A 20,853-nucleotide genomic window follows, 5' to 3' on the forward strand; every position below is an offset into this window, starting at 1 on the left:
ATTCATAGAGCTCACAATAATTTCTATCAATATTTCTATGTCCAAATTACAACCAACCACACTGACATGGTAATTAGATGGCATTATGCTTCCACAGAAAAATCTTTATTTGGCTGTAGGGCCAAAACCTACAAAAATACTATTCAATAGCTTTTGGAAACAAACCTTTATAAACCCAGCTCAAAGTGACAAGATTCCCTCTCTCCTTCCCTGCATTCTATTATTGTCCTAAACAAAGGACTTGGGTTATACAAATTAAACGGTTCACCAAGACCTTGGGTCTGAAATATTGGATGTAATTTTGCTACATAAGAGTGAACATCAACACTTGTAAAATGGCACAGAGAATTGGAAGTGAACAAATTATCAAGATATACTGAAATTCCAAATCAGTGTGATTTGTTCTGAAAATCTGACCCAACTTTCTTCTCCCCTTTGTCCAGTCCGACCACAGTCTCTCATTGACGAAGCTGCCATGCTTACGTATTTAAGTATAGAATCCAAACACCATTTTTCTCTCTTGACAAACTAGAGCTGTTGTTCCCTTGATAAACTTTATGATATGTAAAAAGACCACTTAATCCTCCAATTTATGACCGTGAGATGCTGCTGAAAGCCTGAGCTCTCAATGCTCCTAATGAAAACGTCAATAGTGATCACTAAAGGAAAATATATTTCATTAGAATTGTGAGGATGTCTCACAGTGTTTTGGGCAAAGCCATAATGATTACGTTAAGGTGCAGAAAGCCACGTAGCCGAGCTTTCTCTCCTGCAAAAGAAAATATACAGTGAAAGTCATATGTGATGACTTTACATAGGAATGAACGTAATCTGTCGCTCTTCCGAGTTCCAAGAGATACAGGAGAGAAAAGGTCAGTGATGTTACTGGACCATGTCTTTCAGGACAAGACAATACACGAGGATATGCCCCTGTCATGCGGAGAATGAATTTCAATATATTTTAAGTAAAATGAGTTCACTAATAAAAAAGTCTTATCTTCCAACTGCTATCCTCCATCTCTGCCCAATTAGGGTCGTGATACTATTTTTATTGCACTACAAAAGGTATGAATGTGTATAAACAAACAAATGGATAGAAAAATAAATTTAAAAGCATAAAGTTTAAGAAGCACATGACCACCCACCTCACTTTACCTCCAGTGTTCTACTTCTTAGAGGAAAGCACAGTTACTTTCCAAGAGTTATGACCAGAACTATTCCGTCCTTCATCTACTCCCATGCAGAAATACTCATGTGCACACCTCTGTGCCAAAATCCCTCTTTGTTTCTGCCACTTGCTTTTTTGCACACTTCACAATATATCAGGATAATTCCACATTGCAGATTCCACACTGTAGCTTAAAAATAGGATTTCTGAGGGGCCAGAGCCTCGGAGAAGTCATGAAATTGCTCCTGGCTTCAGTTTCCCCATCCGCAAAATACAGGGATCAAACGAGTTCATATCAAATCTCTTCGCACCATGAATGTCTTATCATTCTGGCCTTTTCTCTCCCCTCTGGTTTCAAAACTTGAATTGATATTATTCTTTTTATATGTTACCCCTTAAATTTAATATAATCTTCACTTGCATGCCTAGATCACAGAATAGTGAGAAATATTCTTTGAATAACCCTTATATTCTCCTTGTTGGTCGTTTCTCCAACTAACATGCCAATGCCTTTCTCCATTTGAACCTTTACAAGATAAAATGAAAATCTGCTCATTTCTAACTCCATATGCCTAAATACCCATCTAAAAATCACGATTACAAATCCCTGGAATGCATGACCTTAACTGACGGGGAGCTGACCCCTTCTTCAATATCAGAGAAATTAGTCTAACAAAATGACTTCTTCGTCTTTGAAAGATCCAACTTCATCTATCTCTGAAAAATAAGCTTCGAAGTTAAATACCAGTAAAATGTCCAATCTGCTTCACACACACTTTATCCTGTATTCATCTCTCTCAAACGGATTTAACTTAAGAAATTTATTTCTGTATGATAAAGAACTTTTTTAATCCCATGTGTAAAAACTGTCATTAAAAGGTAGTCCAGCAGCCTGGGGAAATATACTTCTTTCTAAATCTTTAATCAATCTTGAAACATCTGCCCGTCAGCATGTCTTCTGGAGCTCCATTTATGTTACAAATGTTCTCCAGAAATTCACAGTTACCCAATGAAATTGACAGTTTTAAAGAAAAATCAGATTGTCTCCTCTCCATGAGTGGGCTACGCCCCTTTCAGGATTAAAGTAGACTCAAATCCGCAGACAAAAGCATATTCCTTCCCTCTGGCTACAAGAAGCTATAATCAGAATTCTCCTTTTACGATGGTGTAAACAAGTACTCAGGAAAAAGAACTGCCGTCAGGCCTTTCAAGCAAAAAAAAGCTAAAGTGATTTGCATATAAATCTTATCTACTGCTTATCTGGAGCTTCTTCCTCCCAGAGAAAACCATGGTTGATATTAATAATTTACCAAGTCCAAATTCAATGTAGTGAACCAGTGGAGGTATTTTCCTAATTCATTCATTAGATGAGTCTGCTGAAGAGACCGGTGCATTTTAACAACATAAGAAATGAAATGGGACTTCCCTGGTGGCACAGTGGTTAAGAATCCGCCTGCCAACGCAGGGCACACAGGTTCAAGCCCTGGTCCGGGAAGATCCCACATGCCGCGGAACAACTAAGCCCGTGCGCCACAACTACTGAGCCTGAGCTCAAGCCACAACTACTGAGCCCGAGTGCTGCAACTACTGAAGCCCACGTGCCTAGAGCCCGTGCTCCACGACAAGAGAAGCCACCGCAGTGAGAAGCCTGTGCACCGCAACAAAGAGTAGCCCCCGCTCGCTGCAACTAGAGAAAGCCCACGCGCAGCAACAAAGACCCAATGCAGCCAAAAGTTAATTAGTTAATTTTTTTTAAAAGAAGAAATGAAATGAGCCATCGAACTTTCATTTTTTGAAAAGTAAATTAAAGGACCATTTTGGGGTTTTTTAAATATTTATTTATTTGTTGGCTATGCTGGGTCATTTCTGTGTGAGGGCTTTCTCTATTTGCGGCAAGCGGGGGCCACTCTTCATCGCGGTGCGCAGGCCTCTCACTATCGCGGCCTCTCTTGTGGTGGAGCACAGGCTCCAGACGCGCAGGCTCAGTAGTTGTGGCTCACGGGCCTAGTTGCTCCGCGGCATGGAGGATCCTCCCAGACCAAGGCTCGAACCCGCGTCCCCTGCATTGGCAGGTAGATTCTCAACCACTGCGCCACCAGGGAAGCCCACCATTTTGGTCTTGAGAACACCGGGTAAAATACAGGGAGAAACCATGGGCCAGCAAATCAAGCAAAACACATTCTGGCAAAAGGTCTTGGCTCCCTCTTTGGAAGGCTGAGCTAAGGCTGCAGGTTTGCAATTACAAATCAAGTTGCTGCAAGTTGGGTTTAGCAGAAAGCAGATTCTAAGAAGGAAATTTGCGTTCAGAATGTTTCGTGGGGAGGGCTCTGGAAGCAACACCTAGGAGGTCGTCAAGGATGCAGGTCAGGGCTTCCCTGGTGGTGCAGTGGTTGAGAGTCCGCCTGCCGATGCAGGGGACGCAGGTTCGTGCCCCGGTCCGGGAAGATCCCACATGCCGCGGAGCGGCTGGGCCCGTTGAGCCATGGCTGCTGAGCATGCGCGTCCGGAGCCTGTGCTCTGCAACGGGAGAGGCCACAACAGTGAGAGGCCCGCGTACAGCAAAAAAAAAAAAAAAAAAAAAAGGATGCAGGTCAGCTGTGATGCACTCTCCGCAATGCATCCATCTCCACCCAGGAACCTGGATGCCTGCAGAGTTGTCCCAAACTAGGGCAGTCAGTGAGTGTAGGCTGTGCCCCAGGAAAGGGGCTTGGCTTTGGTCAGGTAGCTCTCTTCAGCATTGGCTGCAAGCTGTCTGTCTACAACACTCATAGCACTCCCAGTGCGGGGACGGAAGCCTTCAGTCCTGGAAGAGACGGGTGGAGATCTGGGAGCACACTCCAATGCCACTACACCGGTCTAGCCCAATCCCAGTCACCCTTTCCACAGTTAGGCAATGGATGCTGAAACGGCAAGCCCAATGAGAAAAGATCTCCATGATGTTGGTGGTGAAAGAACTAGGGTCCCGCTAAGGTATCTAACTGGAACGTTGAAGCAGACTTGGATAAAAGCATGGAACATTCAGCCCCTTCCCAGAAGGCCTGCTGATCAGTAAGGCACAACAATAAAGTTAAGAGCTTGGAGGAATTCTTTAATTCACTCAGTCATTCATTCAACAAATACTTATTGAACCCCTACTATAAGAAAAAAGCAAGAAGCGAGACAAGAATAAGCTGTACCCTTGTGGGGCTCACAGACGAATGAGGGTAAAACCATCAAAACAACGTGTTCAATCACATACTTTAAAAGAGCCATGAGTGTTACGAAGAAATTAAGGCAGCACTGTCGCAACAGAATTCTCAAAAATGATGGAAACATTCTATATCTGTGCTGCCCGACATGGTAGCCACTAACAAAATGTCGCTATTGAGCACTTGAAAGTGGCTAGTGTCATTAAGGAACTGAATTTTTAAAATTTTATTTTATTTTAATTAATTTAAATTTAAAGATCCACATGTGGCGACTGGCTTTTCTCGGCATTTAGATGTGGGATGGTGCTGGGAAAAGCATCTCCAGATCAATAACATCCCAGCTGAGATTTCAGGATGAGAAAGAAGTAGAGAAAGTAAGAGGAAGAATTTTCTGATCAGTGAAAATACATGTGTAAGGGCGGTAACAGAGGAAAGAGAGCTTGGCCACCGGAGGAACTAAAGTAGGTAAGTTTGGCTTGAGTACTGACTTGGGGGTGCAATGATTTGAGAACTGACTTGGGTGGGATGAGATATGGCAGGGTCTAGATCACGCAGAGTGTCTTAGGTACATTGCAGAATATTTACGTGTAAGGAGAAGGCATTAGAGAGTTTTAAAGTAGAGGTAGGATAGGATTGGATTGGATTACTAGGTAATCAGTTTGCTGTAAGCAGAATAAATTTGGGGAGTGGAGGACTGAGCAGGAGAATATCCTTCCAAAGTTAAACACACACACACACATACACACACACACACACACAGGCTCACAGAGTTGAAACACACCCCAAGTGAGGACTGGCAGGAACAAATATTTCTGGACACTCTCGGTGGAAGTATACCTGGTACAACCTCTTTGAAGGAAAACTAGATCTATTTATCAAAATTCTAAATATACACAAATTTGTAAGAGCAACTTCCTTTTTAGAACTTATCTTAGAAAAATATAGTATCATGTATGCATACATGCATGCACAAGGATGTTTACTGCTTCATTGTTTAATTAGCAAAAATTAGAAACTATATTAAAATGTCCAATATTAGTGTGAGCAAATTAAAGAAATCATGGGACAGCCAAATAAGTGAATACTGGGTATCTATAAAATTGTCTGAAAAGTGCTACGTTAAAGTGCTAAGTTAAAAAGTACAGGGACAGGGCTTCCCTGGTGGCGCAGTGGTTGAGAGTCCGTCTGCCCATGCAGGGGACGCGGGTTCGTGCCCCGGTCCTGGAAGATCCCACATGCCGTGGAGCGGCTGGGCCCGTGAGCCATGGCCGCTGAGCCTGCGCGTCCAGAGCCTGGGCTCCGCAACGGGAGAGGCCACAGCAGTGAGAGGCCGGCGTACCGCCAAAAAAAAGAACAGGGACAGAGTATATAACAGTACTTAATAATATGATGTGCAAAGCAAATTATACACACACAAAAACACATGCATTTTTATATATGCCTATACATACATAGAGGCATATACATATCGCCATACAAATATACAAGAATCTGACTAGAATTGCCTGGAAATGGAGACAAGTCTGGCGTAGGAGGGAACTTCCCTCTTCATGCTATCTTTTTTTGCCTTGTTTCCTTCACCATGTACACGTAATGCAAAACACTAGTAAATTAAAAAGACTTCATATATGCAAAAGCCATCTTTCATTGTAGGTAGTGTGGGCCTGTTTCTCCTTCTTTCCTTCCTTCTTTCCTTCCTTCCTTCCTCCTTCTTCCTTCCTTCCTTCCTTTCTTGTCAGAAATTCAACACTGCCTTTTGAAATCCAAAGTAAATCATAAAAAATAATTGTTTTTCAAGTCATCTGTTCTTGTTTTGTGGTCTGACACAGTCATAGCAGCACAGTGGCATCCAAAGTCTTCTCTGCTATTTTCCACTCAGGTGGCCTAGAGCAGGGCACTGCAGAGACCAATTTGGGACTAAATGGGATATTGTGTGTGCTTGGGCATGCTCTTCACATCCACAATCATGCTTCTGGCTCAGAGGCAGACAGGTGGGAAGAGAGGGAGCTCAGACATTTGTATCTCCATCTTGCCACAGCGGAAGCTGAGGCGTGAGACGGTCAGTGACACGCTTTGGTCGCAGCAGAGGGCCAGCAGCAGGACAGGGGAAAAAAATCAGGCCATTCTTATTCCAGCCAGGTTCCTCGTCTCCACATGTTTGTCCTGTGCCGAGGACTGCAGTTTGGATACCGCAAAAGGGCTACCAACAAACATCACCCAATAGAATTCCTCAAAACTCTTAGGATTTGTGGATATACGTACTCGTGAGATGTTAGGGCTACTGTCTGTTTCATAACTGAATATGCAAAATGTTATTTCAGGGTTTTATTCCTTTACTTAAATGTTTATTGAGCATTTACTATGGGCAGAGATGCTAGTCTATCATCCCTCCTCCCAGCTGGACCCACTTGAAGCATCTTACAAGATTGAGTGGGTTAATAAATATATTGATTGGGCAACATTAGTTACTATGCATTTGTTTGATTCAATAAACATATTTTTTTACCCAATATATGTTGAGCAAATTTTCAGTTTTATCATTTTAACTTCAGAATAAAAATAACAAACACAGCCACAGTTAACATATGATTTATCATATCTTCTAGGTCAAAGATTTGACACAGCATTTCCCAGGAAGGTGCTGTTCTAAGAAAATAAATCATCGTTTATGTGTTTCTAAATCCTTACTTAACAACTACTTTTTAAATTGTGTAAATGTCATTCCTAAAAGAAAAAAGACTGCAAAACTGGAAAGATTCTAATTATAAAATTGCCAAGAACTCAGCATCATGCTTGAGAAAATCTATGTACAAAACAGATTCACTTTTCACCTACTGGATTAGCAGAATCTTGAAACAGCTCTCAAAGCACACTTTTGCAAAGTGGGAGGAAAGGGGTGGGTTCACAGATTTCTGGGAACATCCTCCAAGGCAACTTTGATAAAATTTTACATGTGAATATGCTTTGGACAATAAGTCCACTTCTAGGAATCTATTCACCAATATGCTTTTCATGGGATGAGATGAGGGGGGGATTGCAGCACTGTCTGTAACAGGGAAAAAGGAATTACTCAGATGCTCCACAAGAGAGAAGCAGCCTGAACTCAAACTTAGGCGCTGCCACGTGTGACTTGCACAAAAATTTAACATCACAGTTAATTCAGTCTTTTGATCTGTAAAATGGACATAAAAACTCCTACTTCCTGCACATATTTAATAGTAAGTAAAAGGAAGAAAGGAAAGAAGGAAGAATGGATAAATAAGCAAGCAAATACAGCAAATATACCCGTACACTGGAATTCTGATGATTGAAAAAAATGATATGTTGCTAAATAAGAAAAGCACAGCTCAGATGAGTATGTAATTATATATATCATGTACACACATACATTCATGCACACACACAAAAAAGTTTTTATACATAGACTCTTCTGGAATAAACTATTCACAGTGGTTGCTTCTGTGGAAGGAAACTAGATGATTCCTAGGGACAAGGATGAAAAGAATCTTACTGTTCAATGTAGAAATTTTGTACCTTTGAATTTTGTACCAAGTATACATATTACCTATTCCAAAAAACATCAAATAAAATTTAATTTTAAGGGGGCCAACTCAAACCTCGAGCGTTAATTGCTGAATTCCCTGGTACTGAATTTGCAGATTACATACCAGTAGCAATTATGAGACATCTTAGAACATCCTACCACTCAAAAATAGAAAACACCACAGAATCAGGTGGGACATAGGCACAGTTTTCTCCTTGTCTTCTTGAATGTCTCATTCCATTATTCTGACCTGCAGTAAAATCATTTATTCATTCAATCAGCAAATATTGAGCATTTACCATAGGCTAAGAGCTGGGGATACAGCAGTGAATAAGGTAGCCAAGGTCTCTGGTCTCGCAGAACTTACAGCCTAGTGGGAGAAGACATACTCTACAAAGAAATAAATTTTTTAAAAAATGTATCTGGCACAAAAATAAGGACAATATTCTAGAGGGATGCGAGGGGAAAACTTTGGATGTGATGATCCATATAGGTTGGTCTCAGGTAGGAAATATAAGGCTAAAATCTGGACACCAAGAGAGGGCCAGCCGGAAGAAAATCAGAGAAAAATCATCCATCAATGGAGACGATGGATTCAAATGGATGAAGACCTCTTCTGGGGCCGAGTCCCCGGGAATGTTCCTTTCCAACCACACTTCACACAACATTTTCCATCTGAATTAATGGATGTTGAAGACCAGACTAGTTTCATAACATCTAGATTTGGGGTCACTGTTGGTGAAATACAACCCAGGCTCAAAAAGTGGTTCTTTGGCAAATGAGCTAAAATACCTGCTATTGGTAAATGGAAAGCTGGAAATCTGAAGAAATTGTTCATATGAAAAGTCAATGAACTCTTTCACTAGGGGATTCAAAGAGGTATGATTTCTCAAAGTTTTTTAGAAATCATTTTCTTTTATTAAGGTAATGTGTGGTATTAAGATAATAAAATGCATTTTAAGACTACAGCACTTTCCTGAATAGTGTAACCTGTAGTAAGTAAAAGCTTTGAACTCAAGCTCGTGTTTTAATTGAATTTGAGTTAGTAGTCCATTCATAAGATAGGCTAATTTCTCTTTCTATTAACCACTAAAGTATTCATGGTATAAATGAATTAAGGGAAGATAAAATAAAAACTTAGGCAAATTGAGACAAGTCTGTGGGTTTGGGGGAGTTGGGGGTGGGAAGGGACACACACACCCATAGTCATATCAGACGGAAGTTCCTTAGAGGACGGTATTGAGTACATGGGATATCTTTTCTTAGAACCCGATTTTCAACATATTTGTATGGAATCAAGCCATACGGCAGCTACAAGTAAAGAATTTTTCACGAAACCCACTTAAAAAGATAAGTACAATCATCCTGTGTTTCCCAAACTTCAGTCACACACAGCCCACCAGTTGGATTTGTGCTGCATCTCAGTTCCACCACCTACCCCAACAGTTTTTGCTGCTTCTTTGTAACACTTGCACTATGTGTTAATTATCTATTTTAAAACTTCGCTTTTTAAATTAAATAAATTTATTTAAAGAGGAAACTATATATTTTTATCTTAAATGGAAAAGTAGTATCACTTGAAGGTAAATGTAAAATGTAATACAATATAATGTTAACGAATACAATAAAATATGATACTTTTGAAGACTCTGCACCTAAGTATGGTTTTCTATTAAAAGGCCTCCTAGCCGACAGCTCCTTAAGCTGAGTTAAATAAGAAGTAGCACTTTTTCTCATTTTATGATTCAATGTTGTTTACTGCCCTAAAATGGTCTCTCAAGACATGATCGTCACATTCGGGGAAGACGTCTAGAGCTAATAAGCAAAAATATGATGGTCAATCTTTAATCAAAGGTCTGCCATTTTTGTCGAACATATTCAACTACATATTTTCTAATACAGTGTTTCATCAGTGGCTCTTAAATAAACCCGATGTTATAAAAATGAATCGCTAAAGTTAACGGCAAGAGGAAAGTACAATGCTACCTGTTGTTCATTACCAAAGCCGTGCCTCTTCTGCTGAGATACGAGTGAATTAATTTCTACCAGTTTATGGTTCTTACAGACAACAAACAACAAATATCACCTCAATCTCTTGACAATAAAAAATAAAAATCAACATTACAGACCTTCATGAAGTTTCTACTGTGAGTCAGCACAGGATTAAGAGTTTGATATCTTTTATGAGAAGCATATTATTATCCTCATTTTTGTACATGAGGAGGCTAAATTTCGGAAAGAGTAAGCAATTTCCCCAAGGCCACAAAGTCAGTAAGCGGCCAAGTTGAGATCCAAACTGAAGTGTGAGTCCCAAATGTACGCTATGTCCACCAAGGAAAAAAATAATGCACCAATTCAATTATGAATGAAAGAAGGAAGGGAGGGAAGGAAGAAGGAAGGAAGGAAAGAAAGAAAGAAAGAGAGAAAGTGTCCCAGCAAGATTTGTAGTAGTTATTGTCAAGACTATTCTAAAAATACACCAATTCAACAGAGGAAGGAAGGAAGGAAGGAAGGAAGGGAAGGAGGGAGGGAGGGTCCCAGCTAGACTTGTAGTAGTTATAGTCAAGACTATTTGAAAATTCATATTGAAACCAAAGGACCTAAAATACCTAAAACTATTTTGAAAAAGAAAAATAAAGTGGGAGGAACCAGTTTACCCTATTTCAAGACACTGTACAGCTACACATGTAGACATATATAGACATATCACTGTACAATGGAGGCACACAAAACAACGGAAGAGAGTAGAGGACCTAGGAATAGATACACATAAGTATGCTCAAGGGAGAAAAAACAGGACCTCCATAGGCAGAAAATGAACCTATACCTAAAATGCACACTGTATATAAAAACTGACTCAAAATGGATCATAGACATAAATGTAAAAGGTAAAACTATAAAATATTTATAGTAGGAAAGAAAAAAAGTAGAAAAAATAGTTGGGATCTTGGGCTGGACAAAGCATTAGTACCAAAAGGGAAAAAAAACCCTGATAAATTGGACTCCATCAAACTTAAAAATTTCTGCCCCGTGATAGACCTTGTTAAAAGGATTAAAATAATAAGCTACATACTGAGAGAAAACGTTTGCAAACCACATGTCTGAAAAGGATTAATATCTAGAACATACAGAGAACTCTCAAAACTCAACAGTTAAAAGCAACCAACCCAATTAGAAAATGGGCTGGGCTTCCCTGGTGGCGCAGTGGTTGGGAGTCTGCCTGCCGATGCAGGGGACGCGGGTTCATGCCCCGGTCCAGGAGGATTCCACATGCCGCGGAGCGGCTGGGCCCGCGAATCATGGCCGCTAGGCCTGCGCGTCCGGAGCCTGTGCTCTGCAACGGGAGAGGCCACAACAGTGAGAGGCCCGCGTACCGCAAAAAAAAAAAAAAAAAAAGAAATAAAATGGGCAAAAGACATGACTAGGCATTTTACCAAAATGTATGTACAGATCGCAAATCAGAACACGAAAAAATGTTCAGCATCACAAGGAGATGTCAATCATCATCTCATCATCACACGGAGATGTCAATATACACACATCAGAACGTCTAAACCAAAACTGACGCACCAAAAACTGGGGGGCAACACCAAATGCTGGCGAGGATGCGGAGAAACTGGATCACTCACGCGTTGCTGGTGTGAATGTAAAATGGTCCAACCACTGTGAAAAACAGTCTGGCGGTTTCCTGAAAAACTGAACATGTACCTACCAATACAACACAGCAATTGTACTCCTGGGCATTTCCCTAGAGGTATGAAAACTTACGTTTGCACAGAAACCCAGACCCAAATGTTTGTATCGCTGGAAACCACCCCCAAATGTCCTTCAGTGGATGAATGGCTACGCAAACTATGGCACATCCATATCCCAGAATACAACTTAGCAATAAAAAGGAATGAAACTTTGATACCCACAATACTGAAGACAACCACGACAATTCCAGAGAATTATGCTGAGTTAAAAAAAAAAATCCCCAAACATTACACACTGTATGGTTCCATTTATATAATATTTTTGAAATGATAAAACTATAAAAATGGAAAACAGATTTGTGGTTGTCAGGGCTTTAGGGTTATGGGAAGGGGGAGCAGAAGGGGCAACTATAAAAGAACAACACGAAGGACCCTGTCATGAGGGAATGCTTTGTATCTTGATGGTACCAATATCAGTATCCTGATTGTGATACCAGGGATTTGAAGGATGTTACCATTGGGAGAAACTGGGTAAAGGGCATGAGAAATCTCTCTGTATTATTTCTTACACCTCATGTGAACCTACTATTACCTAAAATCTAAAAATTTAATTTAAAAAAATGAGACAGTGGTTCTTAACCTTTTTGGAAATTGTGGAGGGTGGGAGGTGACAGGGTTTGGGACACAAAAGTCCTGATCTCTCTAAGAATCTCATAAAAGCTATGAAGTCACCATTTGCATCTTATCCATAACACAGTACACACGGCTAACATTTATGTTCTCTGAGACCCAGGGCATCAACAGAGGCTCAGAACACTAAAGAAATAAACACAGCCCCCCAACTGCTCCGAAAAAATCAGCTTCCTGATACTCATCCAAAATGTAGGCATCTGCATTCTAGAAAAAAGCTATTTTAACTTCAACATTCACATATATCTGTGGCATTTCTAAACTCCCAATTTCATTTTGAATTTCACAGAAACAGGGGTTTGCAGCAGGGAGGCATCCTAATCTCTTCCTGGCTTGGAATCCCCCAAAATTTTATTTCCACCCAACCGGGATCAAATTCCTAGAGGAAGAGGAAAATCAAATTTCCCCTTCCTCGTTTCATGAAAATGAAACTGGAGATACCTGCAGATGTCTTTTCACTTCAATATTTGACCCGTTACTCAAACTAATTCATCCTTAACTAGAGTGAATATATTAATCTCATGTTAACAATACCATTCCACAAATAGACTGTCAATTCATTGAGGAGGTCGACTGTATCTGTCTTATTTAAGGTGGTTTTCCCTGAGCTTCTTAAAATGAATATTCACTCAATAAACATTTGATGCATGATAAAATAAATGAAATCAAATATATCCCAAATGAAAACTAAATTCTTAAAATACCAAAGATAATGATCCACAAAAATTACAAAGCTGCTTAAAAAATAAATATTTCCAGCCATCTAATGAATATCATAAAAAAATACATTGGCAGATGTGGGGAAAATCATCACACAAGTAATTTGGTTTATGCCTACACACAAAATCACTAAATTGGCCATTCTTTCCTTAAATCAGTTTTGGGGATGATTAAAGGCTGACTTTATGCATAATTAATCCTACCATCCACAAGGACCATTGAATAAAGATGACTAAAATACCAGCTGGAAAGCACTTCCGACATGGAAACCAGGGAAGCTGATTCAAATGGGGCTAAAATACTGAGTACTCTTAGGCAATACTTAGCAAGTGTATTCAGTCTAACTGACCGTAAATTTCACTACTGGAAGTTAGCCCCAGACTCTCTTTTCCTTGAGGAAGGAAAAGGATGCTTCATGAATCTTACTGAATGGTTGTATGTGTTTGTGTGCATGTGTGTGTACATACACTCATGTACTGATGGTACATGATGAATTTATTCAATTCCTATGATATTTTTTTTGCGGTACGCGGGCCTCTCACTGCTGTGGCCTCTCCTGCCGCGGAGCACAGGCTCCGGACGCGCAGGCTCAGCGGCCATGGCTCACGGGCCCAGTCGCTCCGCAGCATGTGGGATCTTCCTGGACCGGGGCACGAACCCGTGTCCCCTGCATCGGCAGGTGGACTCTCAACCACTGCGTTACCAGGGAAGCCCCAATTCCTATGATTTTGATGTTATGAATATAACTTTGCCACGATATCATTAAAAATGCACAGATCCCTGATCATCTATAAATCTAAAACCCTAAATGAAATATGAAACCTCTTTGGCATACTGGGTCAAGTGCAACAGAGAAACAAAGGAGTGAGAAAATATTTCTGCCTAAAATTTGGCCATTAATTAACCAGTTTTTCGAATCTACTCTGCCACCCAAAAAAAAGATCCCCAAATTAACAGTTATGCACTAGTATGATGAGCTTGCTCAAACCAAAGTTACATGGAGATGGGTTTCTCTGGTCCTGATACCTTTGCCATTTATCTAAGGATCATGAAAAATCCTACAAAGGCAAATATCCCTTCCATAGCCTAACATCGGTGCTTGTACATTAATTATTTCACGGATATTAAGTTTTGTTTTCCTAACTAAAGAGCAAGGTCTTTGAGGATGAGAGCTATTGCAGTGAAAGAGATGAAAATAACAACCATGTAAGCATCATCAACCTCGAACAGCAACCGTAGTAGAGAGAGCAGTAATAAACATGAATTGGGTTTCCACTGTGTCAAGCATCGTGTTAAGCCTTTTATGAGAATCCTCTATTAGGTGGATATTACGAGTCTCCCTATTATTACAGAAGACTGAGGCTTATAAATGCTGAATAACTCACCCAAAGTCACATAACCAGTCGCTGAATTGGGATTTTAACAGTCTCATGTCAGAGCGTATGCTCTTAAACCAGTAGGTAGTGATGGATTCATTCATTCAATAAATCTTCATCGAGTGCTTCTCCATGCTGGAAACTGTTCCAGGCGCTGGGGTTCAGCCCTCATGGAGTTTCACATACCATTTGGGAGATACAGGCAATCAACAAGTAAAACATACAGACTGGTAAGTGAGGGGGTGATAAGTCTAGAGAGAAAAAACACAATGGGATATAGGGGGAGAAGGAGGGAAGAGATAAAATAGGGTGGCTGGAAGGCCTCAATGAGAAGGTGGCATTTGCGGAAAGGCTGAAGAAGGTGAGGAGCCAGCCAGGAAGAGGTAACGTGGGGAAACAGCATTCCAAGCAGAGGGAACAGCAAGAGAAAAGATTCTGAGTCAGGGGACTCCCCTGGTGGCGCAGTGGTTGAGAATCCACCTTCCAATGCAGGGGACACGGGTTCGGTCCCTGGTCCGGGAAGATCCCACATGCCGCGGAGCAACTAAGCCCCCTGCACCACAACTACTGAGCCCGTGCGCCACAACTACTGAGCCTGCGCTCTAGAGCCCACAAGCCACAACTACTGAGCCCGCGTGCCACAACTACTGAAGCCCGCGTGCCTAGAGCCCGTGCTCCGCAACAAGAGAAGCTACTGCAATGAGAGGCCCGCGCACCGCAGAGAGGCATGGCCCCCGCTCGCCGCAACTAGAGAGAGCCCGTGCGCAGCAACGAAGACCCAACACAGCCAAAGATAAATCAATAAATAAAAGATTCTGAGTCAGCACAGGGCCCCAGAGCCCGCCGTAGGGCTGTGACTCTTGGTGGTCTGAGCAGTGAGGGAGATAAATTAGGAGGTTATTATTCTGCAATATTTGGGGGCTTGGGCCAGAGCGGCAGTGGCAGATGATGTGAGAGGTAGTCGGATTCTAGACATGTTTCCAAAACAGAGCTTACAAGACCTCCTGATAAACTGGTTGTCGGGTTGTGACAAGGAGGGAGTGGGAAGGGGGGCTGAGTTTTTATTGTTTGCTGCTTGCTTGCTTGACTGATTTTTACCAGGGCAACTGAAATACTGGGACCTCTAGTGGCTGAGATGCAGACTCCAGGAGAAGCAGGTTTGGATGAAAAAATCAGGGGTGGCTGGACATATTGAGACCAGGAGACGTCCAGATGAGGATGCAGGCTAGACGGGAGAAAAGGTCCTTGGTACATAAGAGCACAGAGATGCTATTGAAAGTCGGGTAATCGAGGGGGACTGCATGGAGATAAAGTGAACAGGTGTGAGTTTAAACTCTGAGACTTGCAGGGTGGACAAGCCATAGCAATTACTGACTGGGAAATCCTCTCCGTTGCAAAGGAAGAAACCAAGTGAGGGCAGTTATATGATGCCATCTAAGCCACGTGATAGGTTAATGATGTGCAAATTGCCTAGTTCACCATTCCTCTAGGAATACATTTTTTAGTGTCTTTTGTGGATTTGCCAGATAATTGTAGACACACCCCTCCCCAGCCCTCAAAACAGCAACATCGACATTATCCTGAAAAAGTATTGCACCCAGAGCCCAGCTTGACACCTCCATGAACCAACGGATGATGAAGCCAGAGAATAAAGATGTGAAGATACTGAGACTTTTGAGTTAAATCAGTTGAATTTCTTTAACCTTTTTGATGTTTATAGAAAAAAACAAGTCTACAAATATTTGATTGTTTAATCACTTAAGCTGCTTAGTATCTCAACTAAAGGTGACCACTTATTTGCAACCCATCTGAATGCAGATGGTCTTAGACTATTTCATGCCCCACTGAAAAATCACTTACATGTATATAATTTGTAAAAAACTGCATCCAATGAAAATGTTCGAGAGCTGCATAAACAATTATGCCTTTGGACACATCTAGATAGAAAGATTAAAAAAATCAATCGTTCCTATATCCTTCCATCAATCCTAACTCATCTCTGATTACACCAAAGAAATAATGAAATCAGAATCAATGCTGTATGCTTTCACTGCATTTTCACAAATATTATCTTATCCAATGCTCACAGCATCACTAAATAGTGTTCATTGTACAGATAAGAAAACTGAGGCCAAGAGAGGCCAAGGGTCATAGAGCTAACGAGTAATAGAAGGAAGATTTGTTCTCTTTTCTTCTCTTATCAAATCTGAGGGGTCATTCCCTGGCACACCAGCTGCTTACGATGAAATGTTGTTTTCTTGTTTAATTATAAACCCTCCCAAACATGGCTCTAATCCACAGACACTTGTCTGAATTCCATTAATAAAACCACCATGTCATATCAGCGCCTCAAGGGGCTTATGAAGTGCAAAGTCAGGCCTTCACTCTGTAGTTCAATCCATGTTCAACGTGCACTAACTGAGCGCCTACTGTGTGCCTAACACAAAGCCCTTCAACTCTTTTAAGACTTCCACATGCTGCTTGCTGTTCTAGGCTATCTGCAGCCTAGATTAATACCACTAACATTTCTTACTTTGGACGGAGGGTCCCTGTGCCGTTTTCCTGAAGCATTCCTCTTGATGCCTCCATTATAAAACTTTCGTTTGCAGTGCTTTCTGACAATTATGTAATCAACCTCTTCAGTTTATATAAATAAATTATATCATTAGGACACTTTTTGAAAATTAACTGGTGATAAAATCAAACTGAACAAATAAAACCAGATTTTGTTGATTATATTTTTGACGTTTTCTCTCCACGAGCAATAACCATCATTCAATAAATATTCTAAAATCTATTTGAGTGTTAACACAGACACAATGAATAAATCCTGAGAAAGTACACTTCTGGTCAGCATCCAAGATACTGTAAAATATAAAGGGATGCAAAGTAAACTATATTTCCTTTCCTTCTGCTTCAAATATCTGTCCGTAAACACTGGCACACACGGGACTATATAGTGTCAGTAATATTACAGAAAAAAGTCTCAATTACTATAAACTAGAAAGTTATGGTAACTAGTCTTTCAAATAAATCACCATGTGTCACAATTTGGCATAAACGCTGATCCTTATGAATAATTCACATTTTGTGCATTAATAATTCATGTCCTCTTTCTATTGGAATGCTCTCTAGCACAGAATGGATGTCTCTTATCAATTTCCTCAGTTGACATGATGGAGTAAATCTAAAATTAGAATGGTGTTTTCCAATGCTCCTTTTAACATTGTAACAGTCGGCTGGCCCATAAGGTTATAAAAAATATAAAGTTCCTCTTATTTCTTGCCCTTTGCATGAAAGTCACTATGTTAAGTACCCTAACAATACTTGGTCCCCTTGATGAGAATATCTGCATAGCAAAAAAGAAAACCAAGGAAACTAAGGGTTGATAGGGGTTGGTTAGTTCTGTCACATTTCTCCCTAATTATATATTTATATATTCACTATAACATGGGGCCTAGTTGCTAAAACATGGTAACCAGCAGGGAAAGAAAAAAAAAAAGAGAGAGAGAGAAAGAAAGGGAGGGAGGGAGGGAGGGAGGAAGGGAAGACGGAAGGAAGCAAGGAAGAAGAAAGAAACAAATCAGGTAAGAGTTTTTAATAATTATAGATGTTTCCCATCAGCAGGTTTTCCTCCCTAACTGTTTAACACTGTGAAATTGCCTTTCAATTTTCAGTAAAATTATCTGGTACATAAAAAAGTCCAAAGACCAAATAAGAGAAAGGTGCCAATGACATATATTCGTGGAGAAAGATGTTCAATTTATTACTATTAACTCTATTCCCACTGTGGCCATTCTTCATCATTACTGACATTATTTTTTCAGACATTAGGAAAGTAAACTTTTCTCCCCAAACTCCCTCGCCCCAAAGCACACAATAAACAAAAACAGCAACAGCACTTGACACAAGGCAAAGAGAAATGAGGTAGTTTGAAATTTAAAAAAAAATCATTCCAGTATCCCCACCTCCCTCAAGAATTCCTTTGCCATCCCTCAAGCCCAAAGAGAAGCAGAATGAGTTCTCTGAAGTCCATCAATGAAGAGCAAAGGGGAAAAGGGCAAAAGAGAGGGGGTTTTAAGAGAGAAGCCATCCCTGGGACAACATCCGATCCCTGACAAGTAGCCTCTGGTTCATTCATTCTTCCTTTTAGTACATATTTAGCAAGGGAGCACTTGCTCTGTGCCAGGTATTATGTTCCGCCCTAAATAGTCCTCCAGCGGGCATCCGGTGTGTATTCCAGCAATGAATCCACTACCCAGGCTCAGGACCATGGAACCTACCCACACCGCCTTTGCCAGCACCTGGGCCAGGGGTGGGTCACTGTCCAGGACCCGGAGTCTGAAAAGACTTCTTCCTGGGGTCAGAGGGTCCCTAACCTTGTTCACACTCAGAGCCTCTGCCCTTCCTCAATCAGTCCATCCATCCCCCGGAAAAGTTAAGTTGGCGGCGAGTGGGAAGGGGGGCACCGGGGGCATCTGGCGGGCTCAGCAACCCCGCCCGGGTTTCTCAGCTCTGACTCCCATGGCTACCGAGAAATATTTATTTCCAGTAGACGGGCTCCAGTGGCTACTGAAGCCGACCACAGGGCCACCATCAGAAGGCCAAGTCATCCGAGAGATAAAGATAGATCCATTACATACCTAGACCCGGCCTTACAGTGGCAGCCCCAGGAGATGTGGGTTTAGGCTGAGAAACCACAGCGCAATTCTCCGGCGCGCTGCCGGGAATCTCCTTCCACCCTCCAGGGATGCTGGCTACAGATAAAGACAATTGACCCGGTGAACAGGGGGCAGGGGGAAAAAAAAAAGGATCGATACTTACCCCTAGGCGTCTGCTCCGGATCCTCACGTACCCTTGCTTCACTATGTCATTAAAATTGGAAGCCATTCCGGACAGCCAGTGACAACCCCCCTCCTCACCCAGGCGCACGCACCCTAAGTGGCTTTGGGGAGGGCTGAGGCCAGGGTCAAGAGAAGGCTTTGGGGTGTGGAAGGAGAAAGTTGACAAGGTGAAGCGTTTACGGCTGCGGCCCGGCGTGGCTTCAGAAGGCGCACATCACTTTCTCTGTCCCCCAAAACCTTTAAGTGGGCGGCCGGTTTGCAGCCACTTTGGGGGAACGCAGAGAGCGCAGCGCCGTGAGGCGAGGCTGGAGCGCCGGCGTCAGCTGACTCATCAGCCAGCCTGCCCGGAGGAGGAGCGGCGGCTGCTCAGGGATCCAGCCCAGCCTCTTCCCGGGGCCCAGGAGGAGAAGGAGGAGGGGGGAGTGGGGAGGGCGAGGGCGAGGGGAGGAGCCGCGCCCGGCGGTGGCCACCCGCAGGCAGACACACGTGGACGCGCTCACCCTCCTCCTCCCCTCCTCTCCCGCCCGCCTCGCCCGCCCCCATTCTCGTCCCGACCCCGACCCTCCTCCGGGACCCAGAGCTTGCCCCTGCCTGCCCCGCACCTCGCCCACACCCGCCGAGATAACGCTCGGTCTCTTCCGGCTCTGGGCTTATTTTAGATGGAGAGGAAATTTCACTTTTTTCCCAGACGCCGCCGACCCCGCCTCTCCCTTCAGCCCCATCTTTGCCCTGAGAAGGGCTGGCTTTTGCCTCTGTTGTGCATGTGTCTGGGGAGCGGTGTTGCCATGGTTTGCCTTGACCTTGGCATATGAGGGGAGGGCTATTGCCCTGGCTTAAGCTGCATGCTTCCTCGGGTTTCCTTGGCATCCTGGACCCAGCCCTTGCGTTGATATCATTTTCCTTGTTTGAGCTTGTCTTTCCCGCCGGATTGTGAGTTTCCCAGGGGCTGACCCCTGGCCTCATTAGTACGTGTACCAACAAAGCCTGGCCCAGAGCAGGTGCCGAATAAATCCTTAGTGTCAGGCACCCTCTAAGCCCTTAGCTTGGGCTCATTGAAACTCCCCTGTACTTTATGAGCTACCCACCCCCCTTATGTGAATACCAGGACCATATTTACGCCTCCCTAGCCTGGCAATAGAGCTCATGTTCGTAGCCACTGCTGGATGCTGCCTATAGAACACGATAAAAGGGAGACCGGATTTCACATTCACCTGCCCCTGGCTGCACTACCTTCCTGAAACATGTCTGAGTTGATAACGGCTATCATTTATTGGCACCAGGCATTAGGCATTGTGCTAATCCTGTTCAAGGAATAATGAGATAGGTACTATCATCCACATTTTATGGAAACTGAAGCTCAGAGGAATTAAGAGATTTGCCCCAGGTCCCACGGGAAAGGAGGTGTGTGTGACACCAGCTCTGGTAAACACTGGATGGTAAACACTGTCCTATACAGTGTTGTCATGGGGGAGGGAGGTTACTAGGTGGTTTCCAAGGAAGATCTGTCTAATCACTTGCACTGTCCACAAAGGCAAAGATGGCATCAGAAATTTGACAATTCTTGTTCACTGGAGGTGACCAAACCAAGGCTGGGTGACCTCTGGTCAGAGCTGTTGAGGAGAGGATTC

General features: G+C 42.4%; 1 protein-coding gene across 2 annotated transcripts in view; it reads right to left on the reverse strand.

The window, feature by feature from the left end:
* The window catches only part of DOK5 (docking protein 5), a 141,813-nt gene extending 122,203 nt beyond the window's left edge, over window positions 1–19,610 (reverse strand). For both annotated transcript variants that reach the window (XM_060032658.1, XM_060032657.1), the window contains exon 1: window positions 19,206–19,610. In XM_060032658.1, coding sequence (XP_059888641.1) covers window positions 19,206–19,271 — 66 coding nt within the window. In that variant the 5' untranslated portion in view covers window positions 19,272–19,610. The remainder of the gene's footprint in view (window positions 1–19,205) is intronic.
* Between the last annotated feature and the right edge of the window lie 1,243 nt (window positions 19,611–20,853).

Source organism: Delphinus delphis, chromosome 15 (genome assembly GCF_949987515.2).
Source record: "Delphinus delphis chromosome 15, mDelDel1.2, whole genome shotgun sequence".
Lineage (NCBI taxonomy): Eukaryota > Metazoa > Chordata > Mammalia > Artiodactyla > Delphinidae > Delphinus > Delphinus delphis.